The sequence below is a fragment of the Juglans regia genome, chromosome 16, assembly GCF_001411555.2.
Source record: "Juglans regia cultivar Chandler chromosome 16, Walnut 2.0, whole genome shotgun sequence".
Lineage (NCBI taxonomy): Eukaryota > Viridiplantae > Streptophyta > Magnoliopsida > Fagales > Juglandaceae > Juglans > Juglans regia.
Genome location: NC_049916.1, coordinates 28,462,889 through 28,480,491, shown reverse-complemented (window position 1 = coordinate 28,480,491; position 17,603 = coordinate 28,462,889). Strand labels below are relative to the sequence as shown.

The 17,603-nt window shown below is 36.2% G+C and overlaps 1 protein-coding gene and 2 pseudogenes across 1 annotated transcript; 1 reads left to right on the top strand and 2 right to left on the bottom strand.

Moving 5' to 3' along the window:
- The window catches only part of LOC118344839, a 3,008-nt pseudogene extending 1,236 nt beyond the window's left edge, over positions 1-1,772 (bottom strand).
- Positions 1,773-6,987: 5,215 nt separating this feature from the next.
- Positions 6,988-14,460, top strand: LOC109017105 (protein FAR1-RELATED SEQUENCE 11). Its single transcript, XM_018999446.2, has 4 exons — positions 6,988-7,115; positions 8,489-9,509; positions 10,337-10,780; positions 13,502-14,460. The coding sequence occupies exons 2-4, from the start codon at positions 8,532-8,534 to the stop codon at positions 14,117-14,119; spliced, it is 2,040 nt and encodes a 679-aa protein (XP_018854991.1). The 5' UTR covers positions 6,988-7,115; positions 8,489-8,531; the 3' UTR covers positions 14,120-14,460.
- An 832-nt stretch (positions 14,461-15,292) lies between these two features.
- On the bottom strand, positions 15,293-17,151 carry LOC109017272 (annotated as a pseudogene).
- Positions 17,152-17,603: the final 452 nt, after the last annotated feature.

Sequence of the window (17,603 nt, the reverse complement as noted above, 5' to 3'; positions counted from 1 at the left end):
AAAGAAAAATGATTAATAAATTATTTAATAAATTTTAGCAATGACTTAATGTTTAAAGTGCGTTTGCCACATTTATCTAATTAAAATAAAAATAAAAATATTCTTAAAAATAATGTGTCTAAATAACAAATAAAGTGTGACTAAATATAAAATCTTGAATAATTGAATTCAAACCCAGGACCATTTTTTCTTGTCTTTGTCTTGATCTTCTAGCTAGCACGCACTTGATAATTAAGAGACTTTCCTACCACTTTCGAATAAAATAATATTATTTTAAAATATTTTGTTTTAATTTTGTTTTCTTTCCCTCTTAGATTATGAGGACCACTTTTACCAAAAGCGAATTGGGTGGGGGAAGCTGTTATTAAATTCCGAAGCACGCGCGTACGGCTGTGAGACATCTTTACGCAGTTAGAATATTACCTTTGGGGTAATATACCTCACCTACAGGGCCGTGGCCACAAGATTAATATATGTTATCTAATTTTGCCCAACACTAAATATATATATATATATAGATGCTACTGTTTTGCATTTTGAGAGGCTAGGTTTAAATTAGTTATTTACGTATACAGACAATCTTCTAATCATTCCTATCAATATCCATCTCAATCCTCTTGCAACGGCGTACATAATACTTTCAGATACTGAATTTGACCGACTTTGAGGCTGAATGCATGAGTTCTACTATTAATGTTACAAAATGCATGGGATTAATTTAATTCAATTTGTTAGTAAAAGAAAATTAACAAACTTTGTAAGGGTATCTAATTTGACGGTCCATAATTGTGGCTGTAGGGAACATGTATGGCGTTTATGTCAAAAGCAGCCTGAGAGATAATATATATTTTACTAAAAATTATTATATTAATCAGACGTAGTGACAATAACAGCTAATCAATTAATATGAAAGTCTATTGCTGGCTTACCAGCTACACCAACATCATTAAATGAATGTTGATAGGTGAAGTTCAAATGATTGATTATTAGGCGATTCCAATGAGCATACAGTGGTGTATATATAAAAGTCTACAAACAAGCCTATCTAGCTAATATAAAGTAACAGGCATACTGAGATAACATTGTACTCATGAAAAAGACAATAACAGGCATACAAGCAAGCCTATCTAGCTAATATACTTGTCACCATATTGAGATTATATCGATGAAAGCAATCACTTGTAATGCAAAAGTGTTGAGAAATGCCCAAATAATAGTCAAGGCTGTGTACATGCATAAGAATTACCACTTTGGAGCAAGATATCATTCGTCCTTATTTGTTCTAGTGCCTAATAAAATGATGCCATGTGTGATCTGCATAAGCCTTCCAACAAGTTAAAAAGAAAAATAAAATCTTAATGCAATTTACCATAACAATAAATATTTTTAGTGTTGGGCAATCAATCTTTTTCAACCATAAAATAATTGATATATAATCACATCTTCTTCATTATGATCTTATTCTATATACTATTTAGGATTAGGTGATGATGAACTCATGACCATAATGGTATATTGCCCCAAATTCAATGGTAATAATCCTTCTTTTTCTTTTTGGTCGAATCTCAATCGACCAATAAGCAAGACAAATAAAATCCAGTACATTTCTCTTTTGTATTTTTTCATAAAAGAAAATTCAAATGGTCCATAAGTCAAAAAGGTATACATGATTAAGTTAATTATTAATCTATCAACCATGAAGCAAAAAAGTAAAGCATACCTGGATGAAGCAAAAACAAAATCACTTTGGAAAGAGAGCAGATCTCAGCCATCGCAAATCCAACAAACCATGTGAAGAACGATACTACCACCCAACCCCACACAAGACTTGCAGGACCTGCATATTGAAGGTTTGAACCATAAAGTGGAGTGGTGGAAATATTTTTAAAATAATATATATTATATTTATTATTAATAGTTTTATGGAGATTTATTTATGAAAGTTGTGAATTATTTTAAAAAAAGAGAAATTAAGAAAAGTTTATAAGCAATTTATAAAGTTATTGCTTATGGTATTAAAATGTTGTGTCCATTTGTGGTTGGTAAGTGACTCAGTGGTATTGAACACCACTATCTATGCTAATGGTAGAGGTTTGAGCCACACCCCACTCATAGAGGAGTTCTAATTTTTGTACAAAGGATGGGCCCTACCACGGGCCTGGGCCTGTGCGGCCCAGCTAGCACAAGGGCGCACAGCCTAGTCAGCCCAAGGTGTAGAGCAACTGCGGTTGGCAATTAAAATGGAAAAGTCACACCTATTGGGTTTCGAACCCATGCGAGATGGTTGGTAGGAAAGCAGCATGACCATTGGGTTAAGTCCAACTTATGTGTTGGTTGGCAGCAGACGTAATTCATATACATATTCGCATCAGATATTACAGAAAAATGAAAAGTTACAACTTTTCTTTCACATCATTTGCCCTTTATAAATAGACCCATTGGCCTATGAATTTAAATATAAAATCATAGAGTTCAAGAAGTCAATTTCTAAATTCTCTCTCTCAAAAGTTTTCATTTCTTAAAAACTTGTTATTAATATATGTTCATTCTGCAGAAAACAGATTTCTAATCTCTTAGCTGAATAGCAAAATCTGAGGGTATTCAGGGTCTAATTTCGTGTGTGCATAACGCAGTTAGACAAACAGACTTGTTCTGGACTTCATTATATCTTGGAGGCAAATCCGCTTATAATCCGTGTGCATACTGTTATTGGTGGGGGCGAATATTGTCTTAAAGAAAGCGACATTCGTAACGCGCCATGAAGCTCTCTCACTATTTTCTATTTTGCAGCCCTTTTGTACCAACATGGAGTAATCCTTGTAAAAAGGATCATCATGAAAACGATATTGCAAGTGTTTTGAACAAAGTCCGCATCAAATTAAATGATAAAGGAAATTTAAAAAAAAAAAAAAATTGTCAACAAGAAGCAAAAGTAGAGGATTTCTTAAAATCAAACAACGAGAAAGAATAAAATATATACAATGATACAAGAACATTGTGGAGGGAAACCAAAAACAGAGTAGCAGGAAATATTGAACAAAGAATAACCATTTATCTTTTAATTGTCTGCATTTTCGTTCTAAATAATATATATGCACTAATTTATATTTATATTCGTTTAATTAGAAGCTAGCTGCTAAACTCGATGTAGATTGTACATCGATCATGAGTTTCAATTGAATTCAATATGTCACCATTTTCTACTCTTTCTTAATTTTCAGGGATGTCAATTGTGAATACTTCAAAGACTCAAAAAAAGACTCAAACTACTTCAAACCTTGACTTTCTGATCTCAACTCACCCCTCAAATCCAACATTTTGCTGTGAGTAATAATTTCTAATCAATATATAAAGTTTTTATATGTCATGATCAATGTTATTCCCCCTGCATCCCTTATTCATAGCCTTGTTTACATACATAAGTTTTATCATAATATCATTTCTAGAAATGATAATATTAGTACTGATCTCGCGCACAGTACGTGCTGATCAATGTGTCCTTAAATTACAAACAGGACTGCATGCATATTCCTACCGGCCAAATCTTAATTTGTAAGATTTTCCATCTCTTTTCAAAGAAGAATCCAAAAGATATTATAAGTTTTGTCATGAACAGAGTTAACGATCATGTTGAGAATTATTCTAAGTCCTTCTTTATACATAACTCAAATAACAAAGTACGATAGTGAATATACACTGACAGAACCAAACAAGATTCGGAAATAATACAAATCGCAAAATAGAATAAGAAATAACAAGAATAAGAATCAATAATCAAAGAAACAACAAGAAAAAGAAAAAGAAAGAATCAACACAACCGATATACGTGGTTCGACCCTAATGGTCTACGTCCATGGCAGGAATGGCCTCAGAGCTTTATTGATAATCAATGTCCTTCATAGAGAAACCTCAGAACCACTTGTATTTACAAAGCCTTCACTCTCACACCAGAAAATCGCACTGATTTTTCCCTCCAAGTGAAACCCTAACAAACCCTAGGTTCGACCCTCTCTACTCTCTCTATCGAAGCCTCTCAAAACAACAGAATGTACAAAATGAATGAATTAGTGTTTACAAAATGGATAGCTATGAATATATAAGATGAAACAGATGCCAACACATGTAGTGATCCAGCGGCTTCAACACTTGATTCCTCAGATGCAGTGACGAGCTTCTCACGTGATCAAGTAGCTCAGTCTTATTAACTTCAAGGGTCCTGATTTTGCCACTTATCCCTCATCCATTTATTCAATTAAGAGAAAAACCATATTAGTAAAATAAAAAGTAACAGATAAATGTATTGACACATCTATTACAAATCTCCACCCTGGCAAAATATTTATTTGCCAAGTGTTCATCAACCCTCATCATTGGCTTATTCCTGCATTGTCTCCCTAATGGGGACAGACTCTAGACTTCATACCAACTAAGTTCAAACAGTATTTGAACTTAGAACAAGAGAGAGACTTGTTCTAAGTTAGATAAACCAAGATAAGTTATGCATGTCATAAACATACGTATGATTGATTTTGACTTCAATTCTCCACATAAAATATTTTATGAAAAACCTTATGTAAATATGTTTACATTATGATGGGTTTCTTATTGAGTCTTCAACTCATTTTGGTTGTTGTTTTATTTTTAAACCATCCAATGTTAGAATATTATGAAGGTAAAGTTGTAGAACGGGACTTTGTCCAAGGAGGTGTGATAGAGGCCTAGATCAAATGCAAAGATTTTAAATTATGGTTTTAATAGTATAAAGTTCAAGAAATTTTTTTATAAATGCTTCCGCACACTATCATTTATAACTTCAGTATTTTAATAAAAACAACTTATTTATTATAATGAATCTTTGTATCTGGCACTTCTTTAAGACAATTATCTTTAAATCAAAATCAGTAGTAGCACTCCAACTCTTATAGAAATAACGTCATTCTTAACATTGGGGGAGTGGGGTGTTACAAGTGGGCAGAGACCACTTAGAATCGAAGGTCAACCAATAACCACATAAGCATGCTTGGATCCCAATCTAAGTGTAAATTACTTTCCCATTAATCCCTTGGTCACCCCCACACTCGACTCGACTCAAGTCTCTCTCTCCAAATCTTCTTCCTCCTTTTTCTGCATGTCAACATCGTCAACTAGTCTCTTTGCACAAACACAACATGTAAAAACTCTAGTATTTACAAGTCGACAAGTAGATACAAAAAATTTAAAATTTTTACTACTTACAAATTAGATAATTCTTTCTTTTATGTTTGCCTGACAAATTTACCATTTGCTCGAATATTAGGCTATTTTTGGGTGTTGATCTCTCTCAGCATATCTCAAACCAATTATTGATGGGATCTCCTGCTTTTTCAACTTTCCATAAGAAAATATATCTTAATCTACTTTATACATTCAAATACATATCTTAACCTATTTCATACATTCAAACACATCTTAATAGAATCCATAAAACACTATTTTAGACATACCAACTCATATCATCTGATGATCACCTCAGCACCCAAACACAACCTTAGATTTCCTTCTGAATCCTAGTTCTATAAGGTTGGTTTTGGACAATAAGACTATCTCAGTAAGACTATCTCAGATCATCTGAGATAGTTTCATATAGATGGATATACTCCCCATCTAAACACACACAACTTATTTCATCTTAACTCAACGCTATTCATTGATGAGATTTTTATTTGTAAAACATATAAATAAAATAATTATTCCATCACTGCAACAACAAATAAATTATTAATGGGATCCACTACTTTTTTAACTTCTCATAAAATATTAAACAATATATCTCAACCTATTTAATTCATCTAAACACACTTTAATAAGACCTACATGAAAACATACTCAAATATCTTAATTCACAGATAAATTCGATCATTTGAAATACTTTTAGCATCCAAACCAGCCTCTTGGTCCTCAAATCCCCTAAAGTCTTTTCATCCCTTTCACCTCTTTGGAAATTTATGGGAAAGTCTTTTCATCCCTTTCACCTCTTTGGAAATTTATGGGATTAAAATCACCCCACAAATCATTATCCACGTTTGACGTATGGAGACACAGTTAATAACTTCTGGATAAGAATCCTCTCTATTCCAGTTTAAAATACATAACATCTATATATTGTAAAAGATGACATTTTGTAGTCATTTTCTTGTCAACATAATGTATAATAACCAAGATTATCCCATATAATTTTTTTTTTTTTTGAAGAAATCCCATATAATATTTAAAACTGAATGGAGAGAGAAACATTTTTCCTTGCAAGAAAAAACTTCTTTTTATGGATAGTTGATAGTTTGTTATGAACCCATTAGGTAGAACTCATCCTTGAAAGCTAACTTATAAGGGAATGATGCCTAGGAACTTATAAACCATCAACAAATCTCATACTTAGTCGATGTGGGATCGTAACAGCCACTGTTCACGACAATCCTGGCGCTCACACTGGCTGGCTGTGCGCTAGGTCTTTTCCTAGCACCTGATAAACACTATCATGCCGGCATCACCCACTGTGTCGTACGATTGCAACCGTCGCAACATGGCCTTAGACGTAGGGTGACTCTGATACCATTTGTTGTGAACCCATTAGGTAGAGCTCACCCTTGAAAACTAACTTACAAGGAAATTGTGCTTAGGGGCTTATAAACTATCAACCAATCTCATACTTAATCGATGTGAAATCGTAATATAGTTTATGGATCTAAAATTCAGACGATACCCGAGTACCGAGTAGGGTACTCGGCTAACCTTTCCAAATTTCCAATAATAATTTCAGTTTTTAAAACATTTAGAAAGCAATAAAAGGGATAATGATAAGGTTATTGATAATGATAAGCAATAATAATGATAAGCGTCCTTCTAAAAAAAATAAATAAATAATGATGATGATAAGCAATAATAATGCGTATGTTTGGGCATGCAAATTATTAAGTCCTAAAATCGAACAAGAACACTGTTTGGGAACAAAGAAGGCGTCAGATAGTAAAGTGCGCAGGGACTATATAAGGTCTCCCGTCACCTCCCAGCGCATTTTAGGGCAAGTCCCCGAAAACACCCGGCTTCTCAATCTACACATGGAATCCTTGACATGAATGGTAGCCTCTCTCTCTCTCTCTCTCTCTCTCTCTCTCTCTCTCTCTCTCTCTCTCTCTGTGTATGTAATTTTCATTATTTTTAATCTGGAGTAAAACGTGCAGACAGTGACTCTTTAATGAAAGGAAATCGTGTTCGAGTGATTTAATCGTAGCTGACGACAAAAACCCATTGTGAATTTTCCATTTTTCGATAATGGGCTATCCTCAATTTTGCAGTATGTTTGGGAAATGCAATTGAATTGAGCTGTTTATATATGCAAAGCATGTGGTTGTCTATATGTGTGTAGTTGTTTGCAATGAAATCATAAACAGGGAAAGAAGCTTAAAATGATTGAGATTCCGAGGTTGTTTGGAGAAATATGATTTGGGTGTATGATGCTTTGGATGAATATGATTGAATTTTAACACAAAATTACAAAATGGTTTGTACTTTGTAAGACTTTCATTGACTGGTAGAGATTATGCAAAATCAAACAATGCCTGTGAAAAAAAGAGCTAGTGATGTGATCTAATTAAATAGGAGGAAACGTGGAAAAGGATTTGATACTGGTTTTGTATTTTGGGACAGATAATCATGCATTTGAACTGCATTAGGTGTTTTCTTGAGAAAAACCTGGACATGCAACAAAATTTTTGAGATAGAATTGAACATAAATTAAAACACGGGAGTAGCATTCGTAATGATCATTTTGTATTATGGCCTTTCTTTCCAAATTCCAACATTTAACTATAAGGGGGAGTTTGACTTGAATTAAACCTGAGCTCTATAGTAACATTTACCAAAATTTTCAAATTTTGATAATCAACATAAACTCTATTTAGGGACCCATCTAAGCTACTTGGGAGATTCCTGTAAAATCCTTTCAGGAGCTGTATCAAAGCTTGTTTCATATCCCTGTAAAATCATCTAAACAACATTAATTTTGCTAACTTTTTTCTTCTACATTTTTATAGAATTTACAAATTTTATGTATTCGAAAATGATATTTGAGTTGATTATTAAATAATTATCCCCATGGTTGCTATTTTTTCAATTATTTTCTTTGTGCTAAGTTTTGACCAGCATTTAGACTAGTTTTTTTTTTTTTTGATAGGTAATCATAGAAATTTTATTAATAGAAAGACCCAAGGACACATGTAGTATACATGAAAAACACAAGAAAAAAAACTAGGTGGCATTTATTATTCTTACATTTATACTTGTGTCCTTTTAATTTGTTATGAAATTAAATTAATTTTATGCCCCTTTTGTTTTTGTTTTTGTTTTTGTTTTTTTTAATCTTTTGTGAAAAAATATATTCCATCTGTTGGGACTTAGTCCCCTAATGGTTTTTCTTTCTTTCTTTCTTTTTATTTTTTTATTTTTTTTATAGACATAGGGTCTTAGGTTGGCCTTGGGTGGGTTAATGAGAAAGTATGTCTGAAGAGGCTGGACCGATGTTGGTGGTGTATGATGATCCCTCAGATCAAAGATCTTTGTCCCTGGATGATAGCAGTAGCACAGAGGAATCACCTGATGAAACCAGGCTTTCCTTAGAAACCACTAATGATGCAATTCCATTCATTGGGCAAAGATTTGCTACTCATGATTCTGCTTATGAATTTTATAGTGAATTTGCAAAGCGATGCGGCTTCTCAATCCGGCGCCATCGTACAGAGGGAAAGGATGGGATTGGAAAAGGACTTACGAGACGCTACTTTGTGTGCCACCGTGCTGGCAACACCCCTATTAAAACCTCAAGTGAAAGTAAACCTCAAAGAAACCGTAAATCCTCAAGGTGTGGATGTCAAGCATACTTGCGGATAAGCAAGACAACAGAATTAGGGGCACCAGAATGGCGTGTCACAGGTTTTGCAAATCACCATAATCATGAGCTCTTAGAACCAAATCAAGTTCGTTTCCTTCCTGCATACCGGACCATATCAGATACAGACAAGGGCAGAATCCTTATGTTTGCCAAAACAGGCATCTCTGTGCACCAGATGATGAGACTTATGGAGCTTGAGAAGTGTGTAGAGCCTGGATATTTACCCTTCACTGAAAAGGATGTGAGGAATTTACTCCAATCGTTTAGGAAATTAGATCCAGAAGAGGAGAGCATAGACTTGTTAAGAATGTGCAGAAACATTAAGGAGAAAGACCCCAACTTCAGATTTGAGTATACGCTTGATTCAAACCACAGGTTAGAGAACATTGCATGGTCATATGCGTCATCGGTCCATTCATATGAGATATTTGGTGATGCGGTTGTGTTTGATACAACACATCGCCTGACTGCATTTGACATGCCTCTGGGGATTTGGGTCGGAATGAATAATTACGGTATGCCTTGCTTCTTTGGCTGCGTCCTTTTGCATGAGGAAAATCTGAGGTCGTTTTCGTGGGCATTGAAGGTAATGGCATGAAAAATAATTGTTTTTTTTCTCCAACTAATCTGTCAAGTTATATTGTACATTTGACTGCAATTAATCCGAATCAGACAACTCACTTGATTTCTTTTCTCTCATGTGACATAAACAAAAGCAAAAGAGACATTGATGCATAGAAACATAGGCATTGAAAATTATACATGTGGATGTTAAGATAGCATCAGGGAGTAGTTAATGTGGCAGATGATTAGATATTATTGGCCAGTCAGGTTCTGGACCTTGCACAAAATAATGTTCAGTTTCAATATGTTAATTGGGGGTTAATATTCTCGATGTTACAACCTTAAATGTTGGGAAACAGGCCAGACTTTCACTGAGAATGTACAAGTCAGATTTGTAGTAGTAAATTTGTATGAGATCAGGCTCTCTTTTTCCCCTGTAAATGCAGATGGAGCACCTCCTGGTATTGTTCAGGATTTTTTTTTCTATTGGTAAAAAAAAATTTATTAAACCAAGTAATTAGGCATAGCCCAAGTTCACACGGAGTATACAAGAGAGAACACCTAATTACCAGTTAGGAACTAGAAAAAGCAACAATGAAATCATGAAAACAGGCCCCATCAAGTACGATAGCAGATGCCCAAAGAAATATTGTATGGAAGAAAAAGTCTCTAACCTCTCCCAACAAGCATTCTCTATCTTCAAAACTACGGCCGTTCCAAAAAATTTATTTAGCACTCTCATCTGTTTATGAATAATCTATTGCACATTCACACATATTTTTCTTCTAAAATGCTGCACTGCTCTTAATTTGACATTGGCATTTTTGTTTTGTATTGTACATATGGAAGGCATTCTTGGGGTTCATGAATGGGAAGGCTCCACAAACAATTTTAACTGACCAAAATATGTGTCTCAAAGAAGCAATAACCATCGAAATGACTACGACTAAGCATGCTCTTTGCATATGGATGATTGTGGCAAAATTTCCATCCTGGTTCAATGCTGTACTGGGAGAACGGTACAACGAATGGAAGGCAGACTTCTTTCGACTCTATAATCTGGAGACAGTTGATGATTTTGACCTCGGGTGGAGGGACATGGTAAATTCTTTCGGGTTGCATACTAACAGGCATATAGCCAATTTGTATGGGTTACGCTCACTTTGGGCATTACCATTCTTGAGAAGCCATTTCTTTGCCGGAATGACTACAACTGGCCAGTCAAAGACGATTAATGCTTTCATTCAAAGATTTTTGAGTGCACAGACCCGGCTTGCACACTTTGTAGAACAAGTATGCCATTCTCGTTTACTATTTCTGTTCAATCAGATAAGCATATTATTATTTACTGTTTGTTTTTTATTATATCTTAAGTCATGATTTTTTTTATTTTTTTGTAAGTATTCTTTTTTGATAAGTAAACGGTAGTATAAATAAGAATAGGCAAAGCCCAGGTATACAAGGTGGTATACAAGAGATAAAACCTATCTAGTTGCTAAAAAAGAAAGAAGAAAATCATGTACATTTAGGCCATTAAAATCTACAGCAATAGCCCAAAGAAGTAAGGTACAGAAAAATAAAATTCTAAGATCCTCTATTGTCCACTCCTTATCTTCAAATGTCCGCTCATTACGCTCCCACCATATACACCACATAATACAAAGAGGAACTATTTTCCACACAGTTTTGATTTGTGGAGCACCACCCGGCAATATCCAGCTAGCCAATAACTCTACCACTGTAGCAGGCATCGCCCAATTTAACCCTAATTGAATGAACACATCGCTCTACAGTGCTCTAGCTGTCTCACAATGTAACAAAAGATGATCCATTGTCTCGCCAGCTTTCTTGCACGTACAACACCATTCTGGAATAATTACCCGGCGCTTCCGCAAATTATCAGTGGTCAGAATCTTACCCAGAGCCGCCGTCCAAGTGAAAAATAGTGCTTTTGGAGGTGCTTTATTCCTCCACAATCCTCTCCAAGGAAAATGTGTGTTTGGAAGCAAAGTAAGGGACTTATAGAAGGAGCGAACCGAAAAAACATCCTTACCTGCCGGATTCCACCACAGTTTATCTTCTCTCAATCCAGACATTCTCGTAGAGTACACTCGACTGAAAAACGCCTCGAAACTGTTTAGTTCCCAATCTTGAGCTGCTCTACTAAAGGTGACATTCCAATGGAGTTGATCCTCTAAACAAACCATGAGATCCGCCACTGAAGCCTCTTGATCACATGCCAAACGAAAAACGGAAGGAAAGGTGTCCGCTAGAGCCTTCTCCCCACACCAAATGTCCCTCCAAAATTTTATACGAGTGCCGTCCCCCACCAAGAATTTAGAATGACGAGAAAACAACCCCCAACCACGTTGTATGTGTTTCCAAACCCCCACCCCATAGGACCCATTCCCCTCTCTAGTACCCATCTTACCATATTTGCAAGTATTCCTAAGTGATGACCCATGATTGCTCAGTGTAATCAGTACCATGTTCTACATTTTAGTCAGTATCAATTAAAGATCTTGGGCTGCTAACAGTGAGGACTAGCCTCATAAGAATATTAGGATATAAAATTTCTTTGTTTTCTGTGTATATAAAATTTTTGGTGCTTGGCAGCCTGTTTCACTTTGGGCATGCTGAGAATGTGTTGGGGATTTTTCAAGACTGGCCTTTTTATGTTCAAAAGCTTCTGCCCCCACCCCTCCCTGTCTTTCTCTGTCACACCATAAAGAGAGAGGAAGGAAAAGTTATTAATACTAACCCAGCAAGCACTTAACTTTTCTGGTCCAGTAATCATTAATCTATGCCTTGTTTTGGTCAATTATTTTTGTGACTTCGTGTATCTGAAGATGCCAAAACATATAGACATGTTCTCTTCATAACCTGAATCATGTCAAACAGGCAGATTGTATTGGATACAGTATGGTGAGGAGTGGAAATACTCTGCCATTCACAGAAGGTTGTTAAATGGTGACTATTGAGATATGCAGGACATGATTACTGAAAATAAAATCACTGAAATAAAGGGCTTTTGATTTTATTTGATTTTTTTTTTTTTTTTATGTTCTTTTGGTTAAATATTTGCCCTAGTGCTGGTATTTGAAGGAAGAAAAGAGATACTGTTGACATGTGCCTGGACAAAAAGCCATATATAAAATTTGATGATAATGAGTCGTGCTAATAAGAAAAACTAATCACTTTAATATAGTATTGCAAAATGAAGAAAACTTGAGCACAATAAAGTCTTTGCCCAAAAATATTGAAAAAAGAAAAGTAACTAATGGGCAATTTGGACCTAGTACCTGTAAATAGTGCCTAATGCCTATCCCCTACCCGGCCTGGCGGGTACAGGTTTATTTCCTGGTCCTTGACTTGAAATGTTAGCCGTACCAAGACTGTCAGATTAAATTAAGAGTTGAATGGTCCTGGGAGCAGGAAAGCTTATGATGATTAAGATATGCATGCTAACATAATTAGGGACATATATATGTGCATATCGAAGAAAGAAAAGTAACTAATGTGCAGTTTACCCTAGTACCTGTAAAGAGTGCCTAATTCCCCACCCAATGTGGAGTGTCCAGGTTTATTTCCTGGTCCTTGACTTGAAATGTTAGCCCTACCAAGACTGTCAGACTAAATTTAACCTTGAAAAGTTCTGAGAGCTAGAAAGCTTGAGAGGATTAAGATATGCACATTAAAATAAAAATATGCCCTTATCGAAAAAATAATAACAGAAACAGCTTGACATGGCATAGCAAGTTTTTAACTTTTTTAATGTTGCTTTTACTATTATATTTCCATGTTTTGGATTATTTTTCTTTCAATCTTGATGAGGTTACTGGATATCAATCCGTACTTAATTCAGAACTTGATTCCAGTTCAACAGATTGACAGAAAACTGTCACGAAGAGTTTTTAGTTTTTACCCTTATGCATAGATTAATTAATTAGGATTAAGGCTCAGTTGAGTTGAGTAGAGCTTTTTCCTATGTTTTACTTTAATTTGCCCTGGCAGGTTGCAGTTGCCGTAGATTTTAAAGATCAAACTGGAGAACAACAAACAATGCAACAGAATCTCCAAAATATATGCCTGAAAACAGGGGCCCCCATGGAATCCCATGCTGCCACGATGCTGACTCCTTTTGCCTTCTCTAAGCTACAAGAACAACTTGTTCTGGCTGCCCACTATGCATCTTTTCACGTAGATGATGGTTTTCTAGTGAGACACCACACAAAAACTGAGGGTGGTCGGAAAGTGTATTGGGTTCCACGGGAAGGCATCATAAGTTGCAGTTGCCATCATTTCGAGTTCTCTGGAATTCTTTGTCGGCATGCCCTTCGAGTTCTCTCGACAGGAAATTGCTTTCAGATTCCAGATAGGTACCTTCCCATCCGTTGGCGCCGGATCAGCACACCTTCTGCAAAGCTCCTTCAGAGTACTCCAAGTGATCATGCTGAAAGAATACAGTTTCTGCAGAGTATGGTATCAACTCTGGTAACGGAATCTACCAAGTCCAAGGAGCGGCTAGATGTTGCAATTGAGCAAGTTTCCATTGTTTTATCACGTGTAAGAGAGCAGCCAGTTTCATTACAAGGTATGAGAGATGTTTCCTCCATTCACAGGAGCTTTTGAGTTAATACTATTCTGAAAAATATCATTCTTGAGTTCTCATGGAAAGGGGAAGGTAACATGCCAAAATTTGGCCCAAAAGAAAAGAGGAAAAAAGAGTCGGGGGGATTTCTAAAGGAAGATTATGGGAGGAAAACCACTTTCTACAAAGGCTTGGAGCTAGCGTGTGGAATGGCAGTCTTTGCATGACATTTTGGTAGTTTTGGTGCATGCAAGATATTTTATACTAGTTGTCCTCTTTTGTAGACATCATCATAAATGCCTGTCCATATGGATCATCTGTTTCGGTTGGGTTCCAATATGTACAAAAGTATATAGAAGTATAACTTTTTTTACTGTATGCATACTGATGTGTTTGCGATTGAGTAGATTAGATCATTTTGGCATTCAGGATGGGAGACGAGATGTTTGTAGAGGCAGTGGTATGCTTAGAAGCAAGTGGAGGATTAATTTGACGATAGCTCTGTGTCTTTCATAACGTGGCCATCATTCATTTATATATCTGTTTGTTGTCTTACGATGGTTCACAGTTGACTGAAACAATTGAGGGAAAAGGAAAGGCAAAACACGAGTAATTGGAACTCTGACTGCGGTGCGGGGGCATGGGGTTAGGAGTTATGCAATGGAGCTGGATGTTTCTTCCTTGAATTGAGTTGTTTCATTAATTTGACTGAGAGATGGGTTTCTCCCTTGAATTGAATTCCCTTGCACTTTCGATCGAGGTTTTGCTGCCGACAACGTATTTCACACAGGTTTTTTTGGCCATCTAGATTTTATTGCTTCTTTTGAATCATGATCAGAGGCTTTATCGCATAGAGTTGTGATTGAGTGAATGGTGGTTGTAAATTTGTTCTGCTTGCACCTGTTTCATATTTAGATTATCCGACTCCCAAAATCATGGGGCATGGTTCTGAGGGCTATCCTCTCGTAGGGCTGATTGTGGATGTTTTTCCAAATTAAGTAGGGAAAGGGAAAGGGTAGAACCCCAAAAAAAGAGGGGATGTCAGTTACTGAACTGAAGAGCGGAATCTGAAAGCAACGACGACATGACATCCGAAACTTCCACATATTAACTTTATCCGATTAAATGCGTTCCAAACCTGTCATTTGCATTGGCCAAAGATGATTTTACCTTTTCACTAATTAAATTGGCTGCACCGGTACTGCAGCTTCTGTTGGGCTGGAACGGAGAAAGAGAGAACTCTTGGAGCCAAATGAGTGGAATTGATTGCAACAATTAGAATCTCGGAAAGTTTTGACATGAGCTTTCCTAAAATGAGAAACTTGATGAGGGTGCAAAATTCAAAGCAAAAGCTTGATACTGTCCAAGGAAAAAATTAAAATGCTCTAGGAAAACAACTGACAAACTTGGTAACCTAGCTCTCTCTACTTTAGAGCTGTACATTCAAATCAGTCTACACTTTCACTCTCTATAAATCTACTTTTTTCTCCAAATGATCTGGCCCAAACTTCAACAAGTAACATGGGATCTAACAGTAATCCAAATCTCCGACGAAGCTAACTCACTCCTTGTCTGCTATCTTCTTACTGTTTTGTTTCTCTCACTACAACAACACAGAGACCATGAGAATGCATTTTTGCTTCGGAAAGCATCTGCATTACCGCTCTCTGAATCATAAATCCCAAAGTCGAAGATACTTGCTAGAGAGCATGCTGGTTCCGGCCTTGTATGTGTCCTCGTTGAATTCCTAGAAACAAATGGATGGTTAAGCAACTTCTCAGCTATCCACCTTCTTTCGGGCTCTCTCTCCAAGCACTTGGCCAAAAAATCCAACCCCTCCTTTGAGAATTGAGTTGGAAATTGAGGTGTCACATCGCTGCATGCAATCTTTAGAACTGCAGCCATTGGATTAAAGAGCTTATCATCCCAAGGAGGCCTGCCGATTGCCATTTCAATCACCGTGCATCCCAGTGACCAAATATCCGAAGCAAAATCCAATCCTTCATTTCTCAAAACTTCAGGAGCCATCCATAATGGAGTCCCAGACCCCTATTACCCATAAATCCCTCCAACCTCTTTGCACAACCAAAATCGGCCAATTTGATATCCCCGGATGAACCCAAAAGCACATTCTTGCTCTTAAGATCACAATGCACGATTCCACTCTCATGAAGATACTTAATACCAAGAAGAATCTCTCTTGTATACAACTTAATCACTTTTTCTTCTAGCACTCCACAAAATTTTTCTGCCACATCTGACAAACTACCCCCTACCATGTACTCCATAAAGACATTGAGTTTGTGTCCACCATTTGATCCCCTCATGAAATCCATCCCTATACATCGGACAATATACCTAGAATTCAAACTCTAGAGGATTTTAGCCTCATTCTCTAATGCCTCTAGTCCAACCCCAGACTGCGAAGATTTCCCAACAAAAAGTCCTCCAGTGGCTTTGCTCATGGCCAAGTGGACATTGCCAAAAGACCCTGATCCAACCAGCTTCCCCTGCACCCATTCATCAGAGTGAAGAGTAGTGCATTGACAATCTCTGCCCATCTTTTCTGCTCTTTTCATTATGAAAAAATGGAATGTGTAAATCTGCCTTTACAATTCTAAATCCGTTGTCAAAACCCAACTCATAATATGAAAATTCGAGTCCTTCAAGATGCATGCATAACCAAAAATATTTCCACTGTGAATTGAAGTGGAACGAAATGATGAGGGGTATTTACAAAGAACTCAAAATTACAATAAGCAAAAAGATAACACGCTGATCAAATTTTGTTTCCAGTAGCCGCAATGAAATCATATGAAAACAATGACATTTGCCAAGAATTGGGGGGTAAGGGTAGGGAGCGAATATAGGGTGTCACTAAAGAAACTAGAAAAATACCAAGTCTTGAGATTTCAGCATGGATGATTTGATGAGGCTGGGAATCTTGTATTAAAGCGGTTTTCCCATTAATCAGAAAACCGCCCTCACTACTACAAAATAGATCTCCTCACAAAACAGGAGGAGTCTTATGTTCTTTTGTTTATTTATAAATGTTTGGTCTTTTGCTGGGAAGAATTAAGTTTGAAAAAGGGGAAAGAGGGAGAGAGGGGGTAAGGGTAGGGGTTATAATAAGCAGAGGAGTTTATTTAGAGGAAGGAAACGGTTGGTGGTCCTATGCTTGTGGATGTCTTGGTTGGCTGAAATTCTCTTCTGTTAGTTTTAATTTGTGGTTGTAACCAAGCAGTAATTTTGTACTTTACTAATGATACAAACATCGTGGGCCTTCTATTTCTGAAATAGACGCGCAGTTGATAAGAATCAAAACAAGAAATAACTATTTTACAATAATGTCACTTTATAAATAAATATTAATATTTCTAAAATATTTTTCTTTAATTGCACCATTATAAGTCCGAGAAATTTTATAAGTTACATCTTACAACACATAAATTGATTTTCATAACCGTGATAATACGCTAGAGATAAAAGGACGAACAAAATTATAATAACTAATTAATTTAGAGA

Coding starts and splice junctions, on each gene's coding strand:
- LOC109017105 (XM_018999446.2), top strand. CDS start 8,532: ATGTCTGAAGAGGCTGGACCGATGTTGGTGGTGTATGATGATCCCTCA. Junction 9,510..10,336: donor CGTTTTCGTGGGCATTGAAG/GTAATGGCATGA, acceptor TACATATGGAAG/GCATTCTTGGGGTTCATGAA. Junction 10,781..13,501: donor TTGCACACTTTGTAGAACAA/GTATGCCATTCT, acceptor TTGCCCTGGCAG/GTTGCAGTTGCCGTAGATTT.